Raw genomic sequence first — 25,886 nt, 5'->3', positions numbered from 1 at the left:
CATCCATAATTAAACCTATTTTAGTATCATGAAGGTGGATTTTGATTTTGGGGTGAAATGTGACCTGGTCTGTGACCTTTCTGTGAGATTTGTTTGTACCAATGTTCCAGATTCGCGTTTCTTATCCATTCATGCTTATTTAACTGGTGTGATACTGCAGTAGAGGTATTAATAAATAAAATAATAATAATAATGAAGTAAATGTTATTTTAATGGAATTAAGCTAATATTATTCTGTTATTCGCTACGTTTTTTTAGTTATTTAGTAAATTAATGGACACCATTTTTCTTTTTCAGTGTACGCTTACATTTTATTTTGAGGCCTAGCATCGCCTAGCATACGTTTCCCATAAAGCCGAGCGTGTGGTGTCAAGCGTGGATTGGTTTGTCGTCACTTTACCCCCCTCTCACGCGGACATTTAAACCCATCCAATACAAAGCGCTCTAATTTGCATATAGAGAGCGCGTAACCAATGAGGTTGACAGGCTGAACAGCTTTCCTCAATTCAAACCAATATCTGAGGGCGTTATATTAACATATTTCCTTCGCAGACCAATCGCTTTGAGAAATGGCGGTTAAGTGTAGACAGAACTGACCAATGGACAAAGACGAGGGTAGAGTCTGAGGTCTGCATAATATTAACATGTTATTACCAGAGGTGTTTTAGATATTGATCCTGTATTCGGTGGTAGTTAAACTCATTCCCCCATCTTACAGGTCCATACCTGCTTTTCTAATTTAATAAAGACAAGAGACAGGAAAATTTGAAAAAATGCCCAAGAGGAAGGTAAGTCAGTTTATATTTACAATTTCCTAAAATATCCTCGATTTTCCCTCTTTTTTTAAAGAAATAGCGGCTCGCGTTTTAACGATGAGAACGTACACAACGTCGAGCAGGTAAGACGAGGATCAAGTTTTTAAAGCGTTCTATCCTAATCCGCGGGTTGGATTATGGAATCCTGCAAAAGCATTGGAACGTTCGATCATTTTGCATTCGATCCTCGTCACTTGCTGATTTCCTCCATGATAGTTGGCGGTTTAATAACCCGATGTCTCTTTCGCAGTGAATTTGCCACTCCGTGCGCACTTGTACTGAATGCCAGTTTGCGGTGATGCTTCAGTCTCCCTCGGTCAGACTCGAAACCGAGAGCTCCGCTCGAATGCGTCTGATACTCGCTAACCTCCATTTTAAGATGTTCGGTTTTTTTATTAGCTCACTTTCGTCGATCGATAGAGGTCCCCCATTATTTTTGCATAGCCATGTTTGAACCGACAGGCTCTTCCTCCACCCCCATTGCGGAGCGGCAGACCCGTATGTAACAAAGCGCTCTGTCAGTCACACTCAACTCTTTCTCTCATTTTTAGAGGCGATTATGACGGGAGACAAAACGAAACAGTGCTAAACTGTGGACTTCATAGGTTAAAACGAGAAAATAAAAATATAACAGCACGTTTGCACGTCAAATGATGCTTTATCGACAATGATCCAAAGTCCACCGAGCTTCACTATCCCACATCGGCGGGGGGGGGGGGCTAATGCCTAACAATGTGGGGTTTAACCCCCACCCCCCCACAAGTTTGTGGTAATCAGAATTTTTTTTTTTTTTAAATTATAACACTCGTGTTGTATGGTTGTATCAGCCAGATATGTTCATGATGGAGGCAATGAAGCGGGAGTTTCTCTAGGGGGAGTGTCTATTCAATTAGCGAGGCTAAACAATGGACACTTTCCAAGAATAGGTTCCAAAACTTCTCAAAGCAAAAAAGTAATAATAATACTAATAAATCAATGAAGTGCTGCTTTTTCAACAAATGGTCAGTGTCAATGAAATGAGGTGCCTGTTTTTCAGAATATTTGCAACCACAGAATGTCAAATTTCTATTTAGCTTATACTATTATTAGTTTAAAAACATGATTCGTGTGAATTTTTTTCTTCCTATTTATAAACGTTAAATAAACAAAATAGAAAGTTGAAATTTATTCAAATAAAATAAAAAGGTGTCAATTTATCTGTCCTGATTAATACAGGAATGGGTTAGGGTTAGGTCTGTAAATGTTTTTTAAAGGATAGTTTTATTGCTCATTATTGGTTATCTAATTTGGGACAAAATGTTGGCTTTTAGTTGTTAATAAACTTGTATAATAATTGTATAATTTCAGAAATTGTTTCTTTTAAAAAAAAATGAATTTGTTAAGCAACACTGACTGAGTAATGATTGAACTTGACAATTGCAGCAAACACAAAAATTTGTGTAAACATGTAATGATATTTAAACGTTTTTCTGCCATGCTATAAATGTTACCTTTTGGGTGTCCGTTTTTTCGTGTTTTTGCAAGATTATGTCTAGCAGTATTGCAGCTAAAATTTAGAACATAATAAATAGTATGTGTTTGGTCATTATAATACTCTCACAATGAATTGAATATCAACAGGTTGTGTCAAAACAACATTGTATGATTGGAATTGTTGGATACAGAGAAAGTCTAAAACTCGGAAGTAGAGCTACTTTGTTAAATAATGGTTCTAACATATCTAATAGGCCTAATTCTCACAACAATAACACATGAAATGTGTGTATCTATTTTTTTAAATAAATAAATAAAATACCAATTTCTGAAAAGTGCTAGACATAAAAATTATTTTTAAAATTCAAAAACTTTTCAGGCTTTCCCATTTACATACATTGAGTATACTATAAAATGCATTAAACACAGATCTAAATTGGCATCCAGTTTATTAGAATGTGTAGATGTGGCATATTAAATTGTGCCCAGAGAACGAGTAAACAAGAAGTCATAGTACCAGGGATAAATTACTATATACACCATAGGCCTGTGTATCTGATTATAATGAAGTCTGACAAGCAAAAGCTACTTATGGTGAACATTGTGTGTGAACTGAGACGAATTAGCTGCTCTTTGCGAGTGTCACTTTATCAGTAAAAGATAACCTGTTGGCTATCTAAATAGTGACATGTCCTTAGAGTACTTTGTCTCAGAAATATTTTTTTTAAAATCGTATTCAATCTGTACCTGTCACACACAATAAAAAATGTATTTATGTGAAGAAATGTCCGTATGTACAAATTTTGCATGTTCGTTGTGTCTATGCAGTCACCCGAGGGAGCGGAGGCCAAAGACGCCACCAAAGTTACTAAGCATGAGGTAATTCAAATGTATTTATTTTTCAAATGTAAAACTGCTAACAGCACAGTTGTAAAAATCATATTGTATGTACATTTGGCTTGATTGGCAGTCCAAATACCATCAAAATAATGTTTTTCCGTCTTATAGCCCACTCGGAGGTCAGAGCGTCTATCCTCAGTAAGTGTTTTTGCTCTCTTTTCATATACCGTACCCAGATGTCATTTGCATATTCCCTATAAGTGTTAGTAAGCACTAGAAACCAGTCTTGGGAACGGGTTTGTCATAAACATATAGTGCTATCACATGTCCTCTGGGTATCCTGAACTATAAACACACGGGTTAGTAAGTATTATTACATTGTATTATTATCCACTTAGACAGTTTAGATTGGTTTAGTTGAAATTGTTCTTAAACTTCCATATTATTGTGTCAGAAAATAATTTACCACTCATTGTGGCCTTTGCGTTGTCTGTTATGACACTGTTTTTAACTTCCTTCATCCTCTTGTCTTTTTTCAACCCTCAGAAACCAGCTCCTAAACCTGAACCAAAGGCCAAAAAACCAGCTGCCAAGGTAACGGCTCTCTCTTTCTCACTATCTATCTCTATCTTTGTGGCATTTTACATTTTTAGCAAGTTTTTGCATGTGCTTTGCATTGTAGGTGATTTATTTCCTCCATATATGAAAGTATTTTGCACATTAGGTGGAGTTTGTGTATTGTATGGACAGTATTAACTTTTTTTTAAGCCGATTTTGTTGCATTTTTGCAGTAGAGAGAGCTGGTGTGATCTGGCCGGTGTGTTTTGGAGCAATTAAAATTGTTTTGGTACACAATTATTTCATTTGTTGTTCCATTTGTGTTCTATGCACAGAAGCCATCCAATGACAAAGCGGTAAAGGAGAAGAAGGGCGGAGCCAAAGGAAAGAAAGAGGAGAAAGAATCTGCGCCCACTGCAAATGGAGAGACCAAGCCAGAGGAGGTGGGCTAACTCTTTTTGGTTGCTAATGCCATTGTCTAGCATTTTCAGGACTTATCTACGTGGTCTTAATAGAGGAAAAAATGTGAGATGGTTCATTGAAGAGCACAAATAAGGTATAATCATAATGATACTTTATCCCTAAAAACCTACTTATATACACTACCGTTCAAAAGTTTGGGGTTGGTAAGATTTTTCAATGTTTTTTAAAGGGATAGTTCACCCAAAAATTAAAATTTTGTCATTATTTACTTACTGTGACCCTAATGTTGTTCCAAACCTGTATGAGTTTTTTTTCTTCTGTTGAACACAAAATAAGATATTTTGAAGAATATTGATAACCAGACAGTTGACGGTAGCCATTGACTTCCATAGTATTTTTTTTTTTCCTACTATAAAAGTCAGTGGCTACCATCAACTGTCTGGACTTTTAGGGTGCATTTATTTGATCAAACAATATTGTGAAATATTAAAATTTTAAATATATAATGCAAAAAGTCATTTATTCCTGTGATGCAAAGCTGATTTTTTTTATCAAATTTAATGCATCCTTTCTGAATAAAAGTATTAATAATAAAAAAATATCTTGCTGACCCCAAAATTTGAACAGTAGTGTATATGTCTACTTTTTATTTGTATACATTGGTCATTTATTATTGCATAACACACATCAAGTTGCTAAACTGAGCTCAGGCCTTGGAAAAGGTACATTTCGCATGCATTTTGTCACGAGAGCTATCTCCCCTTCCTCAAAACGCTCTGAGATTACTCAAATTGCCCTCCAGGACACGAAAAATGTTTTCTTAGAACATTCGTTGTGTGAACAAGAATGAAAGAGCGGACATGTGAGGTGGGAAAGAATGACCTAGTTACAGACATGTTGTGGTGTATTCTGGATGGTTTGTTCTGAAATGACTGGGTGTGAATTGGTGGCATTATGTAAAGTTTAGAAGGGCTGACGGTGACAACGGGTATAATACTGCTTTAAAAAATAATACAACTTAAGGATAATATTCTTTGTTATTTTTATATGTTGTTGTGCCAAATGAACTACTGTAAACCAGCTTATACTCTTATAATATTAATCCTGAATCTTATTAGATAATGGCCGATTTCGTTGGATAGTCACGATCAGTGTATCTCCATCTTAATATAATTTGTATAACTTGCTTTTTTCTAATCCTCTTGTGACAAAATGATTAGGGAAACATGATAATTTATTGTTCAGTGCTCTGTACTAACATGGATTACTTTATACTGACCAATATCTAATGGTCTTATCCTGTATCCCTTCCCATGGCTTCTCAAACACCTGCATGTGCCCTCTCACACACACACACACACACACACACACACACACACACAGATCTGTGTCTCACGCTCATCTGTCAGTGTGTCATCATGGAGAAGTTCCGCCCCCTCCTTCCTGTCCATCCGAGGGCAGAGCGAGAGTGTTAGAGTAAAGGGTACGAGAGTTTGAAGAGTGCAGTGTGTTTGTGTGCTCGTCACTACAGTCTAGATTTATTTGTGTCTCTCTTTGTTAGACTACACAAAACAACAATTAATAACATTGTTAATGATTGGTAACCAAGGTTAACAGAATGTTCAGCACATATTATTTCAGAGCCACTATCTTCATCAGACGGTACAAAAAATGTTTTGCAAAAATAATCACTGTTTTCAACCAGGTTTTCTGAATATATTCATGGGTCAGATAAACACATTGATCAGTATATCAACATTAGGTTGGGATAGAAGATAGTATTTTTTAAAATACACACTTAACCTTGAAATGTATTAATTCAAATTTAAATTGAGTTCCTTTTGAGACGTAAATGTAAGGATATAAATGCACTCTCCTATTTGTTTTGTCCTGATATATATTATAAAGGATGTTAAGTTTAATAAATCATCATGATTTCGAATTTGAGGTAAATTGGTCATCATCTGTATGTGGGCTTACTCGTACTAACCGAGTGGTTTTGGTTGTGTCTGTCTGACTTCTCATAACATAATCTAACAGTTAAGAAAAACGAAATAAATCATATCAATACTCTGTCGTCTACATTTAAGAAGTTATTTACTTTTTTCTTTTGTGCTTTTTTCCCTGTATAGGAAACTGAGACGGCCGATACCGAGGCTGAGGAGAAAGAGTGATTGAAGTTGTTTTCTGGAATAACAAAGAACATTTTTTATTCCTATTGAGTATTTTGTAAAATGCAAACTTTTTTTAGACTTATCGTACTAGATTTCCTTAGCTAAAAGTCGACTCACACTCCCCGTTGAAGCACCGTACCTGTCTCCTTCTCTTTCATCCGACAGAAGGATAGATTCATTTCAAGGAAAAGCAACAATTATTCTTGAATATTTCACCAGCAGCTCGCCTGCCAAATTCAGCCACTTCCGGTTCATCTTTTGCCACCAGAGTGCATAGCCTTAGCTCCATGTATTTGGTTACTAAGGTCTTTGGTGTGTATTGTCTTTGAGTCTTGTTATTTAATTGGTTGACTATCTTAAAAAGAGAGGGATTAAATAGGAAGGAGAGATTTGAGTTGTAACCCTTCGCCTTTTTTTTATCTCCTTTGTAGCATTTTAAGATTCAAGTGGGTTCTTTTAAAAATAACTGAATTAAACATGACCCTTAACAGTGGCAGATATCCATAGCAATAAACAAGTGGTGCTTTGTGCTAGAAGGTTAGGAAAACTCTACAAGAACTGAATCTCTGACAAATGTAAAAGTCCACAAAACTGGTTTGAGATACTCTCTGTAAAATGTTTTCAAATAAAAGATGAATAAACGGTTAATAGACTATTGTGTGCTTGTTACTGGTTGTTTTTTTAATGCTCCACAAGTACTGGTTGTCTTTATTCTCACAGATACAAAAGTTCAAAGCAGCCTTAAAGGGATAGTTCAGCCAGAAAAATCATTTACTCACCCTCAAGTTGTTCCAAACCTGTATGAGTTTCTTTCTTCTGTTGAACACAAAAGAAGATATTTTGAAGAATGTCGGAAGCCAAACAGTTGATGGACCCCATTGACTTCCATTTTTCTTCTTCTCTGTACTATGGAAGTCAATGAGGTCCATCAACTATTTGGTGGCCCATGCCCATATTCTTTCAAATATCTAATTTTGTGTTCAACAGAAGAAAGAAACTCATACAGTTTTGGAACAACTTGAGGGTGAGTAAATGATGACAGAATTTTCATTTTTAGGTGAACTATCCCTTTAAGGCCTGTTCGCACCAAGAACGATAACTATATTAGCGTCCACATCAGCGGACGATATCATTCTGTTTATTCTAAGCGTGCACTGCAGTTATGACATCTAGCATTTAAAATGTTCAAGCTCTTAAAAGTTGGATGGATTTTGATTGGCTGCCAACGATTTAATCGTTCATGAGCTGGGGGAAAAAATCGTTCTGAAAGTGATTCCAACTGTATTGTTAGTTGTGGTGTGGACTCTGCTATTTTATATTTAGAATGATTTTTAGAACTATATCGTTAGCATTATAGTTATCGTCCTTGGTGTGAACGGGCCTTTAGTGTTTGTATAACCTATATTTTAACCCTCTATGATACACATGATGATACTGAAATGCAATAAATATACATAGCTCAAACTAAAGTTCTTGGGGGAAGAATATACATGTATATTAAGGTTAGGGACAGGTGTGCTGGTATGGGTGGGTTTAAGGGTGGGTTAAGGTGTAAGGGAAGGGTCAACAGTGTAATTACAAATGTAATTACATGCAGGAGCTATATTCAAAATATAAGCACAATGTAAAAACATGTATGTACACAATAAGTCCATTGTATCAAATTATTCATTCATATTTATTTTTCATTCTTTTGAGATTATTTTACATCGATTACTTACATCGAAATTATTAATTTCGATGTAAGTAGATAGTATACTTAAAGCCACTTAATATAAAGTGGGACCAAAAAAAAAAAAATAGGGAAATGCAGAACTGTCATCCATCTATTGCCATCCATTGTGGTTAATGTTTCCTCAATTTATTGTAAAATTATATTTGATAAACATCTGTGAACAAAAACGTATTTAACTTCTGGATGCTTTAAAAGTTCAGATGTAAAATACTTCATGTAAAATACTAGATGTAAAAGCACTTCATGTTTTCCTCTTAAAGAGTCTAGAGAAAATCAAATGTCTTGTGACTTACAAGATACAGCATATTATTGATGTATTTAAAAACTGTACTTTTAATTCCAACAATGCAATTTGTAGCTTCCTGAATAGGGAGAAAGTGAAGAGAAATATTGACAACACTGTACCATAGAGAGTTAACTTTGTGGAAAACTCTTGAGGGTCCAGGGTGTTTAGTCCAAAGCTACAAAAGCCTTTCAGTGTAGTTCTTTATACACAGACACATGTGACCCTGAACACACACAAACACACTCACTAAATACAACTGCTGATGTCAGAAAGTGAAAGGTCAGCAATGCCGCGGGGAGGCAGGAACGGAGAAGAGGAAATGAGCGGACTGACAACCCTTGTTGGTCTGGCCTTCTGTCTTTCTGCAGGCCCAGCCAATAGATAAAAAGCCCCATATGTTAATATAGTAAAACTGTTTATGGTCTCACACAAGCAACATGTTGCTTATTTGTGATAAGGATGCCTTTAGAAAGCAAGCACATTGAAATTCATGAACACAAATATATATTAAAACAGTTATTTAGCATTTAATATTAGTCCAAATGAGGTGAGATTAAAATTAGACAGGAAACTGATCACATTATTATTTTCTACATTGCATACAATCTCATACAGTCCAAATTGTCACTAATTCTATATCAAAACTGGACAAAAATCTGGCCTTAATTATATGTTGATGCATTATTATAAATATACATTATATACATCAAATACATACATTTTACCCATAATTCAGGAGTTGCATCCCTCACTTTTAATATTTTTATAAGGCCAATTATTGTATCCTTTTTTTTTTTTTTTTTTTTTACTGATTATTATTAGAGGTTACTCTTTCAGAAATCTTTTTAAATTTTAAAGCTTTTGTCCATAATTATTATTATGTGAAAGTATAACAATCTGGAAGGTTCAGATGAATCTAGAAAGATCCAAGGAGGCAAAAACTCCAACTGGATTAATTTACCCTTACAACCTTTGACCCATGATTGGCCCCTGAACTCATCATCTGAAATGTTAGTCCTGACCTCCAGTGGCAAGAAGAAATACTGCACACCACTGATCACAAAATAACAGTGTTTTTCCTATTTAATATCTTTAATCCAATATATTTGAAGCAGGTGTTTAAGATTTTTATTTTTAGTATTCTGAAACTAAATTAGTCATTCTTTCAGTGTATTTTTGCTTTTGTCTGAACCTACTTATTAAGTTTTTTGCCTACTCAGCCACTTCACCAGATCACCACCGTTTCTTAAAAGTTTGATAAGTTGCATCAGTTTTGCTTAAGTAGCCTCAAAGCCAAAGCTGCTATATTCATGTACTTCTCGGGTATCTAAATGCTTTTCTCCTCAGATTTACTCTTAGTGTCAGTAGTTTAGCAAGTGTTACATCACTAAATGCAGTTAGGACTAACTGTTGAACTAAGGGTTTTCCTAGCAAGGGCACATAACAAATTATCTCATCCTTAAAAACAAAGTCAAAGATTGTATCAGTCACCTTTTTAGCTCAGAGAAAAACAGAAAAGACAAACCTCAAACACTTGTGTAATGCCTCACGTTGACTTAAAACAAGAAACTGTAGTAAATGTATCTTTGTGGTTCTAATGGTAATGTCAATGTACACAGAAACACAAAAACGCATGCTTATTTTATAAGCATGCGTTTAAGTCTATAGACCAAACCTACAAAAAAAAAAAAAACGAATTAAGGGATATTAGTATTTAGATTGTTCAGACCATAAAGTAAACGGTAACAATTTAGTTTAGGGTCCACTTCTCACTATTAACTAGTTGCTTATCATGCATATTACAAGGATATTTGCTGTTTATCAGCACTTATGAAGCATATATTAATGCATTATTCTGCATGACCTTATTCTACATTCCTACCCAATACTTAAACGTAACAACTACCTTACTAAATATTAATAAGCAGTAATTAGGTGTTTATTGAGGCAAAAGTCATAGTTAATTGGACCCTAATCTAAAGTGTGACCAAGTAAAATAGTAAAACATATAAGTAAACTAGTATAATAGTATACTCAAGCACTATTGTTGCAGAAGGTTAGAACTCAACAGGCATTTTTAATGTTGTGACTGACTCCTAAATCAGTTTACTTACGGTAATTTAAGGCCGTATAGGATGAAACTTCATAAAACTTCAACTGCCTCATTTAAAGTCAACATCCTCACTCCTTATGCCACCAATTGCTTACCATTCAGATAAAAACGAAAGAAGAAATATGTACAATACTTGTATGTAGGCTAATGAGTACAATGTTATGGTCAGAAGTATATGAAAATATTTTGCCCAATTTAACTGTTTTACACAATCTTTTACTAGACATGGGCACACAATCTGCATGTTGTTTCTTTAAAATAGATACATGTGAGTGACATAGATATATAAATAACATCACCAATGTCCTATTTGTCTGGCGTTGCCATTAGTCACTGGATTCCTGTAACTCACAAGGTTTAATTCATTACATTCTCCCTGTTTACTACCCTTCCCCCATTTTACTGCCCGCTCGCTTTTGGGAAAGAAATGGAGGACTTCCCAATCCAAATCACAACCAAGAGAGGGGGTGGGTTCCTTGAAATAAGTCTGGTTTATGATTGAAATGAATAGACTTTTATAAACCTCACAACCACACAAATACGGTGGTTATATTCGGGTGTTTGATAAGCTTCAATATGCTGTTGTGGGAAAAACATGGTGTGAGATCCGAGCTTAGCTACCCGCAAGGTCGACAGACCGAGGAAAAGGAGGCGCCATTAAAGCTCAGGGTCCGGGATTTAGCAAACAAATAACAGTAGCCCGAATAAATAGTTAAGTTTTTGCATAAAATGAGCCACCATTGCCTTCTTTTCACCCTTCAGCGTTAGCATCACAGCCTCCCTGACAGCACAGTCCTGCGCGTACGTACTAGACTACTCGTGTATTCCTGCGCAAAGGGGTTGTGCTTTACAGAGAGAGGAGGGGGATGTGGAGCGTAAACTGAAACCCAAAATATTAACGAACATCCTTAAGGTGCATTAAACTACATGTTTTAGAAACATCGTTTCTTGTCAACCCCAAACGCCCCGGTGCTCGGGAATTTTGTCCGCATCGATGCGTAGCACGTTGTGCCTAAGAGGGGACTATTTTGCGCGAGCGCGGAAGGCTAGAGCGACGTACCGGATCTGCTTTCCGTGTGTGTTGGGTGAATGGAGGCGCAGCTCTTCCTGGTGGTGAACAAACACTGACAACTATAGGGCAGCCTAGCGATACCCGCTTCCCAGAACGGCCACACACACCTTCTCCTTCACCCCCAAAACAACCCTAAACATGGCTGCTGAGCGTAAACACGTCGCGCAGTTGAAATCCGGTGAGTAAAAGGGATTGAGAAAGGTGACGCTGGAGTATTTTTATATATATCTGCCTTTCCCACCACGTCCTTCTTGAAAGCTAATGTAGCTCATTCTCCCCCATCTCGCAGAACTGTACTTCCTAATAGCCCGATTTTTAGAAGCTGGACCTTGTCAGGACGCGGCAGAGGTGGGTGATTTTGTAAAATAGGATTGTAAACGACATGTCTGGAGAAGATTGAACGGTAATTTGCTATTTTTGTGCTTTTTTCAGACCTTGATACGGGAGGTTCAGGAGAAGGAGGTAAGCAGCGCGAGCCTTACTCGCGTCGCATCTCACTGCGCTGCACTTTAGGCTGCTAATTTAACGCAGATTTCATATTTATGGTTTAAAAACACAAACTTGACCCTTTAGAATTTACCCAAACCTATTTACCACCATTTTCCAATTACAGCTGTTACCCAAAAGGATTGACTGGACTGGCAAAGAACACCCAGGGAGTTACGAAAATTTGGTAAGGGATCCCTATAACAGAGAGAAAACTTTTTAGAGAGCAAAATAAGAAATTGAATTTCCCGCAATTTTAAATCAGGAAAAAACTTAACCCGAACACACGGGGGAAAACCAACCTCAGGGTTAGAAAGGACTGCCATCGGATGAACCCAGAACCTGGCCTGACCTCAGGGATGTGAGTTTGGACACAGAGGTGTGCACAAAGTGTAAATAGATGTTAAATTCGATGTAGAAATAAAGAGACGTCATGAATGTGGTGCTATAAGGGGAAGGGAGCGGAGGGAGGAGGGACCAGTGCGCAGAGACTGAAAGCGGGGCGGGATGGAGGCGCTCTGCTCCATCTAACACAACCATAGTCAGGGTAAAATACTCATTTTATCTTAGTTTATTACACTTAAACTAAGCTTTTGGAGCAGGGGACATCAGAGCCGGAGACCTAGAGGATCTTAGGAGGGTAATGGTACTTTTAAGTTGCCCTGACAATGGTTATTTTTTTTTTCGGAGGAAATTCTTTTTGAACAGTGCTGTGAGACTTGAGGCCGATAATACAAATGAGAGGTACATCGAAATGAGTACGTATTGATTAATTTATTAATTACGATATTTAGAAAGGTAAATAAATTATTAATCGGACTATTTGCATTTTTCAGTAGCTCGTTATTCCACGTATGAATATCATTCGGGAAGACGATTTGATTCCGCATTCGAAGTGAGAGATACAGAAATATCTTGATTTTAAAACTTAGTGTGTTTTGATCCAGCCCCTGTGATGGCCACCCCCCACTATATATCAGTTGCGTAACTAATAGACTCAACAGTCTTGTTAATCATGCAGGCTGTTACTGTTGTATCTCTGTCGTCTCTTGTAGCTACACACGCTGAAATTCACACACATTGTAGCGATAATCTGTTATATTGTATTCGCGATTGTCTCGCGGATGATCTCGCGCGCCGTTACGCCACTAGATCCCCGTATTATATTGAGTGAATGCGTGTGTGTTTGCGTTTGTGTGTGATCGTTCGTGGATGATTTCACTACCGTGTGTGAAGATGTTAAAGCCCGTGCCTGCAGATTGTGGGTTATGAATAACGGACACGAGGCTTCACCGCCTGATGTTGGCGCTGTCAATTAAATTTTTTTTGTCAGGTCTCGAGTCGCTCGATAAATATGTTAATGAGCTATGCAATCTGCATTAATTATCATTATTCATAAGATTAATGAAATAATGATGAAAATAACAACATTGAATTAAAATTGTAATTATAAATAAATTATATTTTCATATTTATTAAATAAATACACGTATTTTTAAATAAAATGTACATAAAAATAATTTTTGTCATAATTTAAATTTTATTGTTGATTTTTTCTAAAGTGTTTATTAATGTAATAATTTACATTTTTGTTAATTAGCCTAATATTTTATGCGCAAAATAATTTACATGTAATGTAATTATAGTAATTAGGGATAATTCATTAACAACTGTAAGCTATGTTTAGATGATACCATTGTTAAATACTGATTTTAATTTTATAATTAATGTTTTTAATTCATATACCCTGATTCACTCACTGTTAAACATGGCCTTATTTATAAAATCATTAGCTAAGCAGTGTGTGCGCGCGCGTGTTTGTGTGCATGTGTTGTGTGGCTAGATGTGAAGTGTGTGTGTGTGTGTGTGTGTGTGTGTGTGTGTGTGTGTGTGTGTGTGTGTGTGTGTGTGTCGACCAATAGGATGACGCTAAATGCAATTAAAGCCACATTAATTACTGGCCTGCAGTTTGATGCTGGATCTGCTGAACAGGCTTGATAAAAGATGCCCGTACTGACGCGTTGCGCAGGGGGACGCACATTTTACACTTAGATTCATCTCTAGGGAGAATATGGACAGATAAAAAAAGCTTTGCAAAAATGTATTGGTTTGAAACGAAGTGTCGTCTATAATCCTCTAAAGGTTTTAATTATGCTATTATGTGGGCGGTTTTATGCATACATTGACAATGGCTGTTAAATGGCTGTATTTAAATATATACTTTTATTGTATTATCTTATTATTTTTAGTACACGTTCATTAAATGAAATTATTTCATGGTGATACTGATCATTTTTAATTAAAGCCTTCACATTACATCCTTTGATGAAATTTTCTACTACAACATTTCAAATTTAATGATTTAATTATATAATTGTAATTATATTTGAAAAAGATATTTATGTATAGTAATGTTAAGACTGTAAATTATTTACCAGGTTGCAAAAACTTTGCATTTATATTCGCACAAAAAGATGTTTCCTTTTTTTATTTTCTACTTTTTTGTTTAAATCTACTTTCTATGCATACACTAGTGCAACACAATAATTTAACGTATTGAACATTATATGAAACAATATAGTTAGGTGTATTAAACAGATCCATTTTCCCTAATACATGTTTGTGATTGTGTGTATAGGTCAAATTGTACAGGCACGTTTCTTCAGATCACCTGTTGCAGTTGTGTGAGCGAGTGAGTCCTCTTTTAGAGAGGGAAGTGCCAGCCAGCGTACCTGGAGTCAACTCACTGCTGGGAGCCGGACGACAGTCAGTGCTACGTACAAACAAGAGTGAGTCTTTCTGTTTGAAGATTGAATATATTCATCATCCATTTTTATAATAAGCAAATCAACCAGTTAACAGCCAAGTTAAGCATAAAAAACAACAGATTTTTTAATTTATTTTTTACTTAGCCCATAACTGTAAAGCAACATAAGATCAGATGTGTATTTTGAGTGCTACTGTTTTTTGAAAGAAAAAGTTGAATATGGGGAAACACTTTCAAATTTAGAAGATTCATTATAAAGGATTTAACTAGAAATCTTTTTAATATTTACAAATGGCATCTCACTATTGTGTCCGATGTGTAAGTATGCAAAAGAAAGATCAATAGTGGTGGAATTTTCCTCCGCAAGGCTGCCTTCAAAATAAAATAGATTTCATAGTTAACTTTGGTTACACTTTATTTTAATGTATCCCTGTTACAGTGTAATTATACATTTAAGTACTGAGTAATATTAATCAACTACATACTATACTAGGGTTAGGGTAGGAGCAGGGTTTGGTTTAGGGTTACTTGCATAGTAAATATGTGTAACAAGGAAGGACACATTAAAATAAAGTGTTACCAAAACTTTCTATAACATTATCAAGAATATTGCTAGTGCCCTTCCAAGAAATAACACAAAAATGTATAATACATTTTGTTTTGCGGTGGAAATCTGTGTTTTACATCAATCCCAGTTTGTGTATGTGTGCCTAGGGATTCAATCACCTCTACAGTGTATATTTAATGACAGTCCCACGTGTTTGTTGGCAGGTTGTAAGCACGTGGTATGGAAGGGGTCGGCCCTCGCAGCCCTGCACTGTGGCAGGCCACCGGAGCCGCCAGTCATCTATGGAAGCCCGCCCAATATTGGTAAGTCACCTCTTATTGGTTGCTATGTTAATGTATTCCAGTGGAAGAAACAACATTCATCCAAATCCTTTGACTTGTCTTAAAACTGTTTTGTATTGATTTGATGGTTAAAATATATATTTAAAATAAAGTCTTTGGTACATTTGTGTTTTAGAACACAAATGTACGTGTTTTAGAAATGTAGAAAAATGTGGACCATACATTAAAAATTGTTTTTTAGAATTTGAATTTGCTTAGGATGCTGTAGATTCAAATAAAGTGTATTTGCTCTCATGTTGTTTTGCTGGATATGTCTTGTGTGCTATAGTGGAAACAGTATACAGTCGGAGGCTGAATGGCTCATATCGGTTGGGTCAGCTGGTCCCTACAGCTGTTTACCAACATATGAAGATGCACAAGAGAATTCTGGGCCACCTTTCATCTGTGTACTGTGTCACCTTCGACCGCACCGGTCGCCGCATCTTCACAGTAAGACATCTGGTTTTATGACATTTTTTTTGTTGAATGTGCTTATCTTTTCTTTTTTTTATATATATATAATGAGTATGAAAAATATTTGTAAATTTATGAATGAATTATAAAACTGAATTATGCAGGTTTTTAGAGCACTGTATGTTTCTGAAACGTATTTATGAACATTCGTGTCTCTTGGCTGCTTTTTGAGTATAGTATTCTGGAGTGTATTACATCAGGTTATGGAATTTTAATTTGTCCGTTATGTTCTTGTGCTGTCAGACTGTGTGTGTGTGTGTGTGTGTGTGTGTGTGTGTGTGTGTGTGTGTGTGTGTGTGTGTGTGTGCGTGCTCGCATGTGTATCTGGGAATGCATTTGAATGGTTTGACCACAGGGAAAAGATGCTATATTAATTTATTGTTCAGTTTTATTTATTGTGAGTGTTAATTTGATGGATTTAAGATTTGACTTCAATATTAGCTTTTCAAAAAAGATTTCAAGTTTTTGTTTGAAAACACTATTAAATAGGTCGTTTTTATTTATACCGGAGTCTCAAGGACACCTGGGGGGAAAAACAGGCAATTTGACAGTTGTGATATCCAGGTCTAGATTTGATTGAATTAATATGATTTTTTCTAGCTATGCTCAGCTAATATTTTATTCATTGACTAGAAGTTGCTCTATATTTGAAATAGAATCTCTATAAAATTGCATATATATATTTAAAATTCTTATCCAGTGATCACAAATGACTAGGAAAGAAATACAAATATGTGGGAACCTTGTTTACTTTATAGTGTGTGTGGAATTGCCAATTCCATATATCCCATAATGTAAATGTGCATTTACACTCTTCACTTATAATAAGTACCATGACCAGGATGCTATTGCTTTTTAGCATATTTAATATTCAGTATTTTTAATATTTAAATACATTCAGAAATATTCATGTATTCTACATACATTTAGTGAATTGATTAAGCAGTCAGAACATACAAATGCTGACAAGTACAATGTAGCAGATTCAAACTATCTAGTAGTGAAGCCTTTGTGGCTTTAATTAGACTGTATGCCTCATTAAACTGTATACATACAACTGTATGCCTTCCCATTGTGGAATTTAAAGGGTTGTCACTAAACTTTTTAGGGTGCTGTTAAAGTGTCATATAATAAAACAATTTAGGTCAAGAGCTTTAACATTGCAAAATCCCCCAATGAGCATAATGGTCTCAAATGACCTATTGAATGGAGGGATCTGATCGCTGTTTGGTCCAGATGTCTGAGTGGGTTTGAGGTTCTGAAAGCAGCTGTGGTTTTATGAGTTGAGCAGGGACTTGCCTGTAAGAGGGTTATATATGTTTACACTGTATGTAGTTACAGTGGTTCAAACGAATTGTTTTGTAGGACCATTAAAGGGGCCATTAACTTGTGCTTATTCTACATGGCAGGATGCTTTGGATAAAAGCATAAATGAATACGTAAATGTGGCTCTGTCGATTTCTGGCCTGTTTTGATGTGTCTGAGTAATTCATCATGTACAGAAAGTGTTTTCTATGCGTTTTGATTTAAAGGGTTTGGGACCACTAGTAAAAAGGATTATATTTAAAATGTTTGAATACAGTTTTTAATTACAGCTCTTTTATCAGCATAACAATTTGAGTAAAAATCTTTTAGTATTTGGTTTGTCTTCTTTTTTTTAGTTTAATGACAGCAGCACTTAAAGATACATGAATTCAACACGTTTGTGTACAACATGAATTTGAATTTGAATTTGAATTTTATTGTTGAGGATAACCCCTTGAGATGAAACATCTCGTTTTCGAGGGGGTCCTCGAACATGATGATCATGTTCTCTCTTGCATGATTTGAGGATGATTCAAAGAGCGTCTTGTGGAAGCAAAGACATCTGCATTTCTGTCTGTACCAAAATTCACATGACCAGTGTCACAATTTGCTTAGTTTGATTAGTGACCTAGAAATAGTGAAGAATATTTCATGTTCATATTACGTAATAATGTGTACATCATTTTGTTTACATTTTTGAGGCTTTTTATTTACAGGTTTAAATAAAAAAATACAGATTTGGGTAACACTTTATTTTAATGTGTCCTTGTTACACGTTACATACATTTACTATGGTAATAACTATAAATTAGGCATAATTACATGCAACAAACCCTAATCCTACCCTAACCCTATAGAAAGTAGGCCTACATGTAGTTAATTACTATTACCGGTACTCAGTAAGAGTCGGTAAAAAAAAAAAAAAAAAAAAAAAAAAAACCTTGTTCAGCAAGGATGCAATATGATCAAAAGTGACAGTAAAGACATTAATAATGTTACACATTTGTTTTCTCTTTTGAGCTTTCTAATCAATCATGGTTTCCAAAAATATTATAATTATTGTGTTACAAAGCGTAGTGTTTCTTTACAAAGTGACGTCTGACAGCATAATACGTCGTTTTTAGTTGTTTTTGCGGATCCGTGTGAACAGGGATATTGACAATGATGTCGTCTGTATGCGAAAAATGCAAAGGAAGTACTTTTCCGTTTCTAGTACATCGTTCATCATTGTCGTGTAAACGTACCCTTAGAATGATTTCTAAAGTAAGGACTGCTGAAAACTCAGGTTTGCCTTACCCTTTAAAGTATTAAAAATAGAAAAGTTATTTTAAATTGTAATAATATTTCAGAATATTACATTTTTAATAAAAAATTTTTTGGATAAATGCTGCCTTGCTATAATCATAAGAGACTTATTTCAAAAACATTTAAAATAAAGTACCACCCCTAAACTTTTGAACAGTAGTGTACTTAATAAATCTGACTCGGCTCTATGGCCCTTTGTTGAATTTTCAGTTCTATTCTTTTGTTCAATGTTGTGCTTCACTGGCAACTCTGTCTTAATTTCCTAGTGACTAAAAGGGTATTTTTAGACAGTGAGCCTTCTGAGCTCACAGGGACAGATAATGTTTTGACTCTGGGATAAGTGTAGAGGTCAAAGGTCATTCGCATATTCCATCTGGGCAAGCATACTGTTGCTCTGTGACATCATCATCATGCCCACAAACTTGTTAAAGGTTCTATGTGTGTGTGAGTGGACGTGTTTTGATTCGGGCATTTCTCTGACATTATCTCAATTTCAGCCTGTGGCTTGAGCTTTTGTTAACATTTGTCAGCGCTCTGGTTTTAAGCGGCCTGTAGGATCGTGCTTGTGTGTGTTTTGCTGATGTGTGTTTTTGAGTGTGCACTCTTGGGTTCCATTTTACTCTGCAAGTTTTTAATGCTCCAAAAATGGCTGAACAGCAAGGATTACTCCCCCTCTTTCTGCTTCTCCCTCCCTTTTCCCTCTATCTCTCTCTCCTACTCCTGTTCTCTTTGTCTTTTCCTCTTTCGATCTTGGTCTCTCGGTGTATTTCCTCCTCTTTTTTCTTTCTTTCTATAGGTCTTTTTCTCCCGGCGTAGGGGGGCGTGTCTGTGTGCGCGCATGTTGAAAAAAGTGTTTCTTTTGTGGATTTGGCTGCGAGCCACGAATAAAATCATCTCTTTCATATTCCTGAGCCATTAGCCAGTGTGTCATTGGCATTCCGTCTGTGTTTAACAGATCTTCGGGAATGTTCGTCTCTGTGTGTGGCTTGGGGATCATTTTTCTTTGCTCAATTCGATATGCATGTGTGGCCTGCATATTAACTATTGTTGTTATCGCAGTTAATTCTAGTGTTTCTGGAAACAACAGTGATATTTTCATGTTGTTAAATTTGAGTTTGCAAAATGAGGAGGTAAAATGGCAAGCTGATTATCTGAGGGGAAAAAGCATCTTTCAATCAAGCTGTGATTGAAAGACTGCTGAAGGTAGCACTTGCTTTTTATGATCCTCTGCCTGTTGTCATGGAAATGCTGCATTTTTAGGTTAAAAGCATGTTTGATTCACCTTGCAACAAAATCACATTGGACTCTCTAGACTTATTATTAGTAAAGAATAGTAACATTTGTGTTAGAAGACGTTTATATTGTTTCTGCAGGAAGCATTGGGATGATGTACACTACACACTCTATACCATTCAAAAGTTTGAGGTCAAAAATATTCTTTAATGCTTTTAAAAGAACTCTCTTATGCTCATCAGGGCTGCATTTATTTAGTCAAAAATACAGTAAAAACAGTAATATTGTAAAATTGAAAATTTGAAATTTCTGTGATGCAAAACTGAATTTTCAGCATCATTAATCCAGTCTTCAGTGTCACACAATCCTTCATAAATCATTCTAATACGCTGATTTGGTGCTCGAGAAACATTTGTGGTACTTAATATTATTGTGGAAAGCATAATACAGTATTTTTTTCAGGATTATTTGATGAATAGGAAGTTTTAAGAGCAGCGTTTATTTGAAAAAGAAGTATTTTGCAACATAAATGTCTTTAATGTAATTTTTGATCAATTTAATTCAGCCTTTCTGAAAAAAAAAATGATCAATTTCTTAAAAAAAAAACTGTACTGGCGCCAAACTTGTCCTACTACATACTGTACAATTAATAAATATTCTGGATTGATCAGAAAGAAAAAACAAACATTTATTTTAAAACAACAATCAATTGTTTTTGTTTTAAACTTTTTTTAAACAAAAAGCATGAACAGTATTAGATATGTTTCATAACAAATAATAAGACATTATCCACAGGCCCAGGCTACTGTAGAAATCAAAATATATCTAAAGTAGGAAAAGAAAGTTATTTATTTGGAATAATATGCACTGATGAATTGTTCTCAATAAGACAGGAACATGAATTAAAGTAAATTAAGTAAATAGAGAGTCCATTTTGATTTCATGTTGACTTTGAGCTAGGTAAGTGGTTTTAGATACATAAAACAATGGGTTGTTTTAGGCTGACATCAACTTTGTTTTTGGTTATTGTTACTCACTCTTAGGTAATTTGCTTCTCTTGGCACAGGCCAATCTTGTTATCTGAGCCTATTTAATGGTATTAAGTGCATTTTAAATGACTCGATACTTCCATCTTTAGATGTGGGCATTGGTTTAGCTTCAGACAATTGGCTGGAATCTCTGCATGAGCTAATTAATTTGCAAAAGACTTGGCTAAATTCTTGTGGATTTTATTTGGCTGCACAGAGACCAAACTTTCTGATGAGAACTTTGGAAAGAGGACTTAGTCTGAAAAGCAGGTCATTCTGACGTACGACTTCAGCAGGGTCTGAGGGGTTACCATTTGTGATGTTTCCTCAGGGTTCAGACGACTGTTTGGTGAAGATCTGGGCGACGGATAACGGGCGTTTGCTGGCGACACTGAGAGGTCATGCGGCAGAGATTTCAGACATGGCTGTGAATTATGAGAACACCCTGCTGGCAGCCGGCAGCTGTGATAAAATGATCAGAGTGTGGTGCCTGCAGACCTGCGCCCCGCTGGCGGTACTGGAGGGCCACGCTGCATCCATCACGTCGTTACAGGTGTGCAACACATTTACATTCACATGGTAACAGGCACACAGATATATACTTGAGAAATTCACCAGTATAAAGAAGTATTTCAGATTTAACAGTGATTTTTCCTACAATAAAATAGCCTATTTAGATTTTTACTGTGTAATCAATTCTAGTCTAGATCCTCTTCTGTGGTAATACACTAAATTACTGTAAAAGACAACCATATTGAGCACCATTGTAGGATAATAGTGTAAATAGTCACCATTATGGTGATTCATAGTCCCTTTGGCTGGAAACTTGGACCTTTAAATTAATTTTCTCCCAGCCGATGTTACAGAACACAATTGGATGTACAGTTCATGGGGAAAATAAACTAAGCATTATGACTGATTGTTCTATGTTGTGGTGCAAAAATATCTTTTTTTAAACAATTAACCTTATTAGTGCCCTGTTTGAAATGTGGAACACTGTGGTAAGAAGGTGAACTCAACTGTTCATTTATTTAAACAGTAAAAGCAGTATTATTGAGAAATATTAATAAAATTTTTGGTTTTTAATGTAGTTTTTATATACCGGTGTGAAAATTTCTGTACTTGACATCACTAATGGATAGAATTGAATTCATCCTTGCTAAATAAAAGTATTAATTTCTTAAAAACAAAATTGTACTGTCCCGAAACATTTGAACGGTTTACATTAAATTGACAAATATATGTTTTGCAGTGTATGGTATAGTCATGCACAATTGCACGCCCACTCATAGAGACTATGTTTAATGTGTTGCAAACCTGTTTCAGCTGTTTGTGTGTGTGTAGTTTTCTCCTCTGTGCAGTGGCAATAAGAGGTTCCTGTCCTCCACTGGAGCTGACGGCACCATCTGTTTCTGGCAGTGGGACGCGCGCACACTCAAATTTGGGTGAGTTTCCTTTATTCTTGCACACATCTGTGGGCTTTTAAGATTTGGAATGGTTTCTTTGCCGTTTAGAGCAAGCATTTGAATCTATTTTTGTTAAGTTGAATTAATATAAAGGAGAAACATGTAATTTTCTTGTGCTGCTACTTTTCATTTTTTAATAATTTCTTTTGTAAATCCATTTGGCACAAAAATTACACTCTTCACCTTTAATAAGACCACTAAGAGCCTATATTGTGGCACTCATCACGTTTCTGTGTGTTTTGTATGTTTGTGCAGGCAGCGACCCAGCAAATTCATTGAGCGGCCTAGACCAGGCGTGCAGATGATCTGTTCCTCTTTTAGTGCAGGTAGGCCAGAAGTGTCAAAGCTCGTTTCTCACCTCTACCTGCTCCCATTTTATTAGGGATCTTTTATCATTCACAGCCTCTCCCATCGGGAACCCATGTGACAAAATGCTTTCGTTCTAACACTGAGCTTGTAGTAAAACTTCATGTGTTCAGAAATGGGACACTTGGGACACTTTTTTTACTGTCTTTTTGGAGTTTATAGACACTGATTAATGGGATCTGCCAGTTTGCTTAACTGCGTTACCATATGACATGATGCAGTTGTGATCTTTTATATTATATAAAATAGAAAATCGAATAAAATGGATGAATATTAGGGCTGTTCATGAAATCCACAGTCCAGTGTGAACAGCCCTTAAATCTTTATTGGACAGATTGACAAATTTGATTACATGTATTGCTCTGGACAGTAGGCCAGTGATAGGATTAATTTCAATAATATGAAAAAACAAGATTAACTTCTAAGTCATTTTTTGTGCTTTTTTAAAATTGTTATTACCTTAATTTGTGGGCCTTTCTAATCAAATATTTATATATATGATTAATTGCAGTTAATTTGATCATTTCACCTGTAAACCATGTAATTCAACTACAAATTGTAGTCGATTGACAGCCATAATATTTAAGACTCATGTCCATGATTATATGAATGTGTGTGCTTACATAGAAATGTGATATTAAGTGACTATTCCCATGTTTTCATTGTTCTGAAAGCTGATAGCAGATTATAGAGTGACAGTGGATGGTTTTAGCTTAAACAATTTTCTGCAAAGTGAGGCTATAAATATCCTGTTGTCAGACAGATATCACAGACTTTTTAAAAAGAGTGTTTAGCGCTGCAGGAGCTCTTCAAATACACATTCTAGTTCTTTCCTCTACATTTCTTTGGTATTACACGGTCTGAATTTGTTCAAGCTGTTTGAGTTTCTTGTTCATTAACACCATATTGTGGATATTGCTTATATTTGTGAGATTGCGCCTGCATGAAAATTATGACAAAGCTTTTGTTAATGATGGATTTTTTTCTGGTTTGTATGCACAATGCTGTTATTGATTATGATGTCATTTATGTAAGGCTAAGTGATTTTTAATGGTATTTCAGGTGGGATGTTCCTCGCAACAGGCAGCACTGATCACATCATTAGGGTTTATTACTTTGGAGGTGGACAACCAGAGAAGATATCTGAGCTGGAGTCTCACACTGTATGTAATGCGTTTGTTTGCATTTTGTGACTATTTACACCCTAATAAACAAAAAATGCAATTTAGATGTCAAAAAGTTAGAGGTAGAGCATGCGTATAGAATTTTGCTTTTGTTTGTTTTTGCACAAATTAAATGAAAAGGGCACAAACCTGCCAACCATGTCTCTGTTACCAAATAGGTAAAATGCTCCGATATTATAAAAATGCAAATACTAAATGATTAATATTAAACTATTTTGAAAGTAATTAAGTATGTAATAAACTATGTAATTATACAATGTATAATAGATGGCATATATACTTTTATATTTCATAATGGTCTAATATCATATTTGCATTTTATAAAATAATTAATTTTATCACGTTACATCTATGTACAGTATGTAATACAATTCAACAACCCCCCCAGTGTGTATGTATAAATGTATAATAGTGTCCACCTAAAAATAATTTCTTAATATTCTTAATATAATATTAATCTATTGTTTTAAAGCACCTCATTTTCATTCTCTTTACTGGCTTTACTGTTGCAGGAATACATTATTGTTTTGAGGTTCTCCTCATGTTTTTTAATGACTTTGTATTTTTCCTCAGGATAAAGTCGACAGCATCCAGTTCTCCCATAGTGGAGATAGGTAAGCAACACTGGCTCCATTTATCTGTGTACATGTGCGAATGTGAGAGAGTGTGTGTTTGCATGTCAGGTTTGTTGGATTAATGGAACATGGGGGTTCTTAATTATGAGCTGATGTTGTCAGCAGAAAAAATACCCTTGTTCCCATCACACCCAAACATGCGTGTCAGATGCCTATGAATTCAGGTGCATGAAATGTCTTTCTACTTAAACAGTAGGCATATGACAGTAACCCACACACACCAGTCTCTGCAAGCTCTTTTATGTTCCTCACGCGCTTTAATTTAATGAGCAAATGTTTTTGCATTGAGGGAGGGAGGGAAAGAGAGAGTGTGACAGGAGAAGAGGGAGAAAACGAGGAGAGAGAGAAGGAGCATAAGATGGAGAGGTCTGTAACAGGTCCCTAAGGAATTAAAAAGATGGATGTTCACATGAACAGATTATTTTTACCGGAGGAGACAGCATCCAGTGTTACATGTATAAGGAGGGAAGAAATCTCACTAATCAATAGAACTGCAGAAGAGCTTACTGTCAAAAAAAAAAAAGATATTCATGCCACAATTGAGTAGACATTGCTTGTTACTGTGTGCAGTCTTATTTAACGGAGTAACACTCTTAAAGGTGCTCTAAGCGATGTCATGTGTTTTTTAGGCCAAAACATTTTTTGTCACATACAGCAAACATCTCCTCACTATCCGCTGGCTGCCTGTCCCCTGAACACACTGTAAAGAAACGCGATCTCTGTAGACAGCCCATGCTTCACAAACAGCACCAAAAACAAACTGCAGCGACCCGCTCCCCAAAACATAACAAACTGTTCCAGCCAATGACCGACAAGAAGGGTTTGGGGGGTTAGTGTGCGGATGAGGAGGAGGGAGGGTCTAGCTAGCCTCCGTTTTGTTTGACAATAGTTCGAACGTCAACAAGAAGTGACGTCACCCAGGATCGCTTAGAGAACCTTTAAATAATACGCTCTTATCTTTATGCAACCTCATAAGCTCATGTCATACACACCCTCCCTACCTTGCGGTGTAATGCAATTTTTGACTTTATAATTCACATTTATAATTCACTGCTTTGTAGACTGCAAAAAATATTTTCACATTTTTGTCTTGTTTTTCAGCACAAATATCTAAACTTCCCAAGATAAATTTCAGAATCAACATTGCATAAGATATTAAGATTTCAGAAAATACATCTTAAATCTAGAATCTGTTCAAAATTTTTACTTTTGTTAGCCCATTGGCAAATTGTTTTTAATCTATGAAAAATCTATGAAACT

General features: G+C 35.7%; 2 protein-coding genes across 5 annotated transcripts in view; both read left to right on the top strand.

The window, feature by feature from the left end:
- The first annotated feature begins 628 nt into the window (after nucleotides 1–628).
- hmgn3 (high mobility group nucleosomal binding domain 3) lies at nucleotides 629–6,938 on the top strand. 2 transcript variants are annotated; one of them, XM_056239748.1, is made up of 7 exons: nucleotides 629–788; nucleotides 3,117–3,167; nucleotides 3,297–3,326; nucleotides 3,675–3,722; nucleotides 4,022–4,129; nucleotides 5,493–5,592; nucleotides 6,242–6,938. In XM_056239748.1, exons 1-7 carry the CDS (start codon nucleotides 774–776, stop codon nucleotides 6,247–6,249), a joined length of 360 nt encoding a protein of 119 aa, XP_056095723.1. In that variant the 5' UTR covers nucleotides 629–773; the 3' UTR covers nucleotides 6,250–6,938. The 2 variants fall into 2 exon arrangements, with proteins under 2 accessions (XP_056095723.1, XP_056095724.1); XM_056239749.1 differs by lacking the exon at nucleotides 5,493–5,592.
- Nucleotides 6,939–11,426: 4,488 nt separating this feature from the next.
- The window catches only part of phip (pleckstrin homology domain interacting protein), a 51,121-nt gene continuing 36,661 nt past the window's right edge, over nucleotides 11,427–25,886 (top strand). For 2 of the 3 annotated variants that reach the window (XM_056239737.1, XM_056239735.1), the window contains exons 1-12: nucleotides 11,429–11,667; nucleotides 11,779–11,837; nucleotides 11,922–11,951; nucleotides 12,103–12,162; nucleotides 14,614–14,764; nucleotides 15,514–15,612; nucleotides 15,920–16,080; nucleotides 21,307–21,528; nucleotides 22,320–22,420; nucleotides 22,697–22,767; nucleotides 23,870–23,970; nucleotides 24,565–24,605. In XM_056239737.1, coding sequence (XP_056095712.1) covers nucleotides 11,628–11,667; nucleotides 11,779–11,837; nucleotides 11,922–11,951; nucleotides 12,103–12,162; nucleotides 14,614–14,764; nucleotides 15,514–15,612; nucleotides 15,920–16,080; nucleotides 21,307–21,528; nucleotides 22,320–22,420; nucleotides 22,697–22,767; nucleotides 23,870–23,970; nucleotides 24,565–24,605 — 1,136 coding nt within the window. In that variant the 5' untranslated portion in view covers nucleotides 11,429–11,627. Of the gene's footprint in view, nucleotides 11,668–11,778; nucleotides 11,838–11,921; nucleotides 11,952–12,102; nucleotides 12,163–14,613; nucleotides 14,765–15,513; nucleotides 15,613–15,919; nucleotides 16,081–21,306; nucleotides 21,529–22,319; nucleotides 22,421–22,696; nucleotides 22,768–23,869; nucleotides 23,971–24,564; nucleotides 24,606–25,886 lie in introns of all 3 variants that reach the window. The other variant, XM_056239738.1, reaches the window with a different exon arrangement.

This window comes from Rhinichthys klamathensis, unplaced genomic scaffold (assembly GCF_029890125.1).
Source record: "Rhinichthys klamathensis goyatoka isolate OS25496 unplaced genomic scaffold, OSU_Roscu_1.1 h1tg000020l_1, whole genome shotgun sequence".
NCBI classification, from domain to species: Eukaryota; Metazoa; Chordata; class Actinopteri; order Cypriniformes; family Leuciscidae; genus Rhinichthys; species Rhinichthys klamathensis.
The sequence above is the reverse complement of the archived record's forward strand: the minus strand, read 5'-3'. Positions and strand labels throughout refer to the sequence as shown.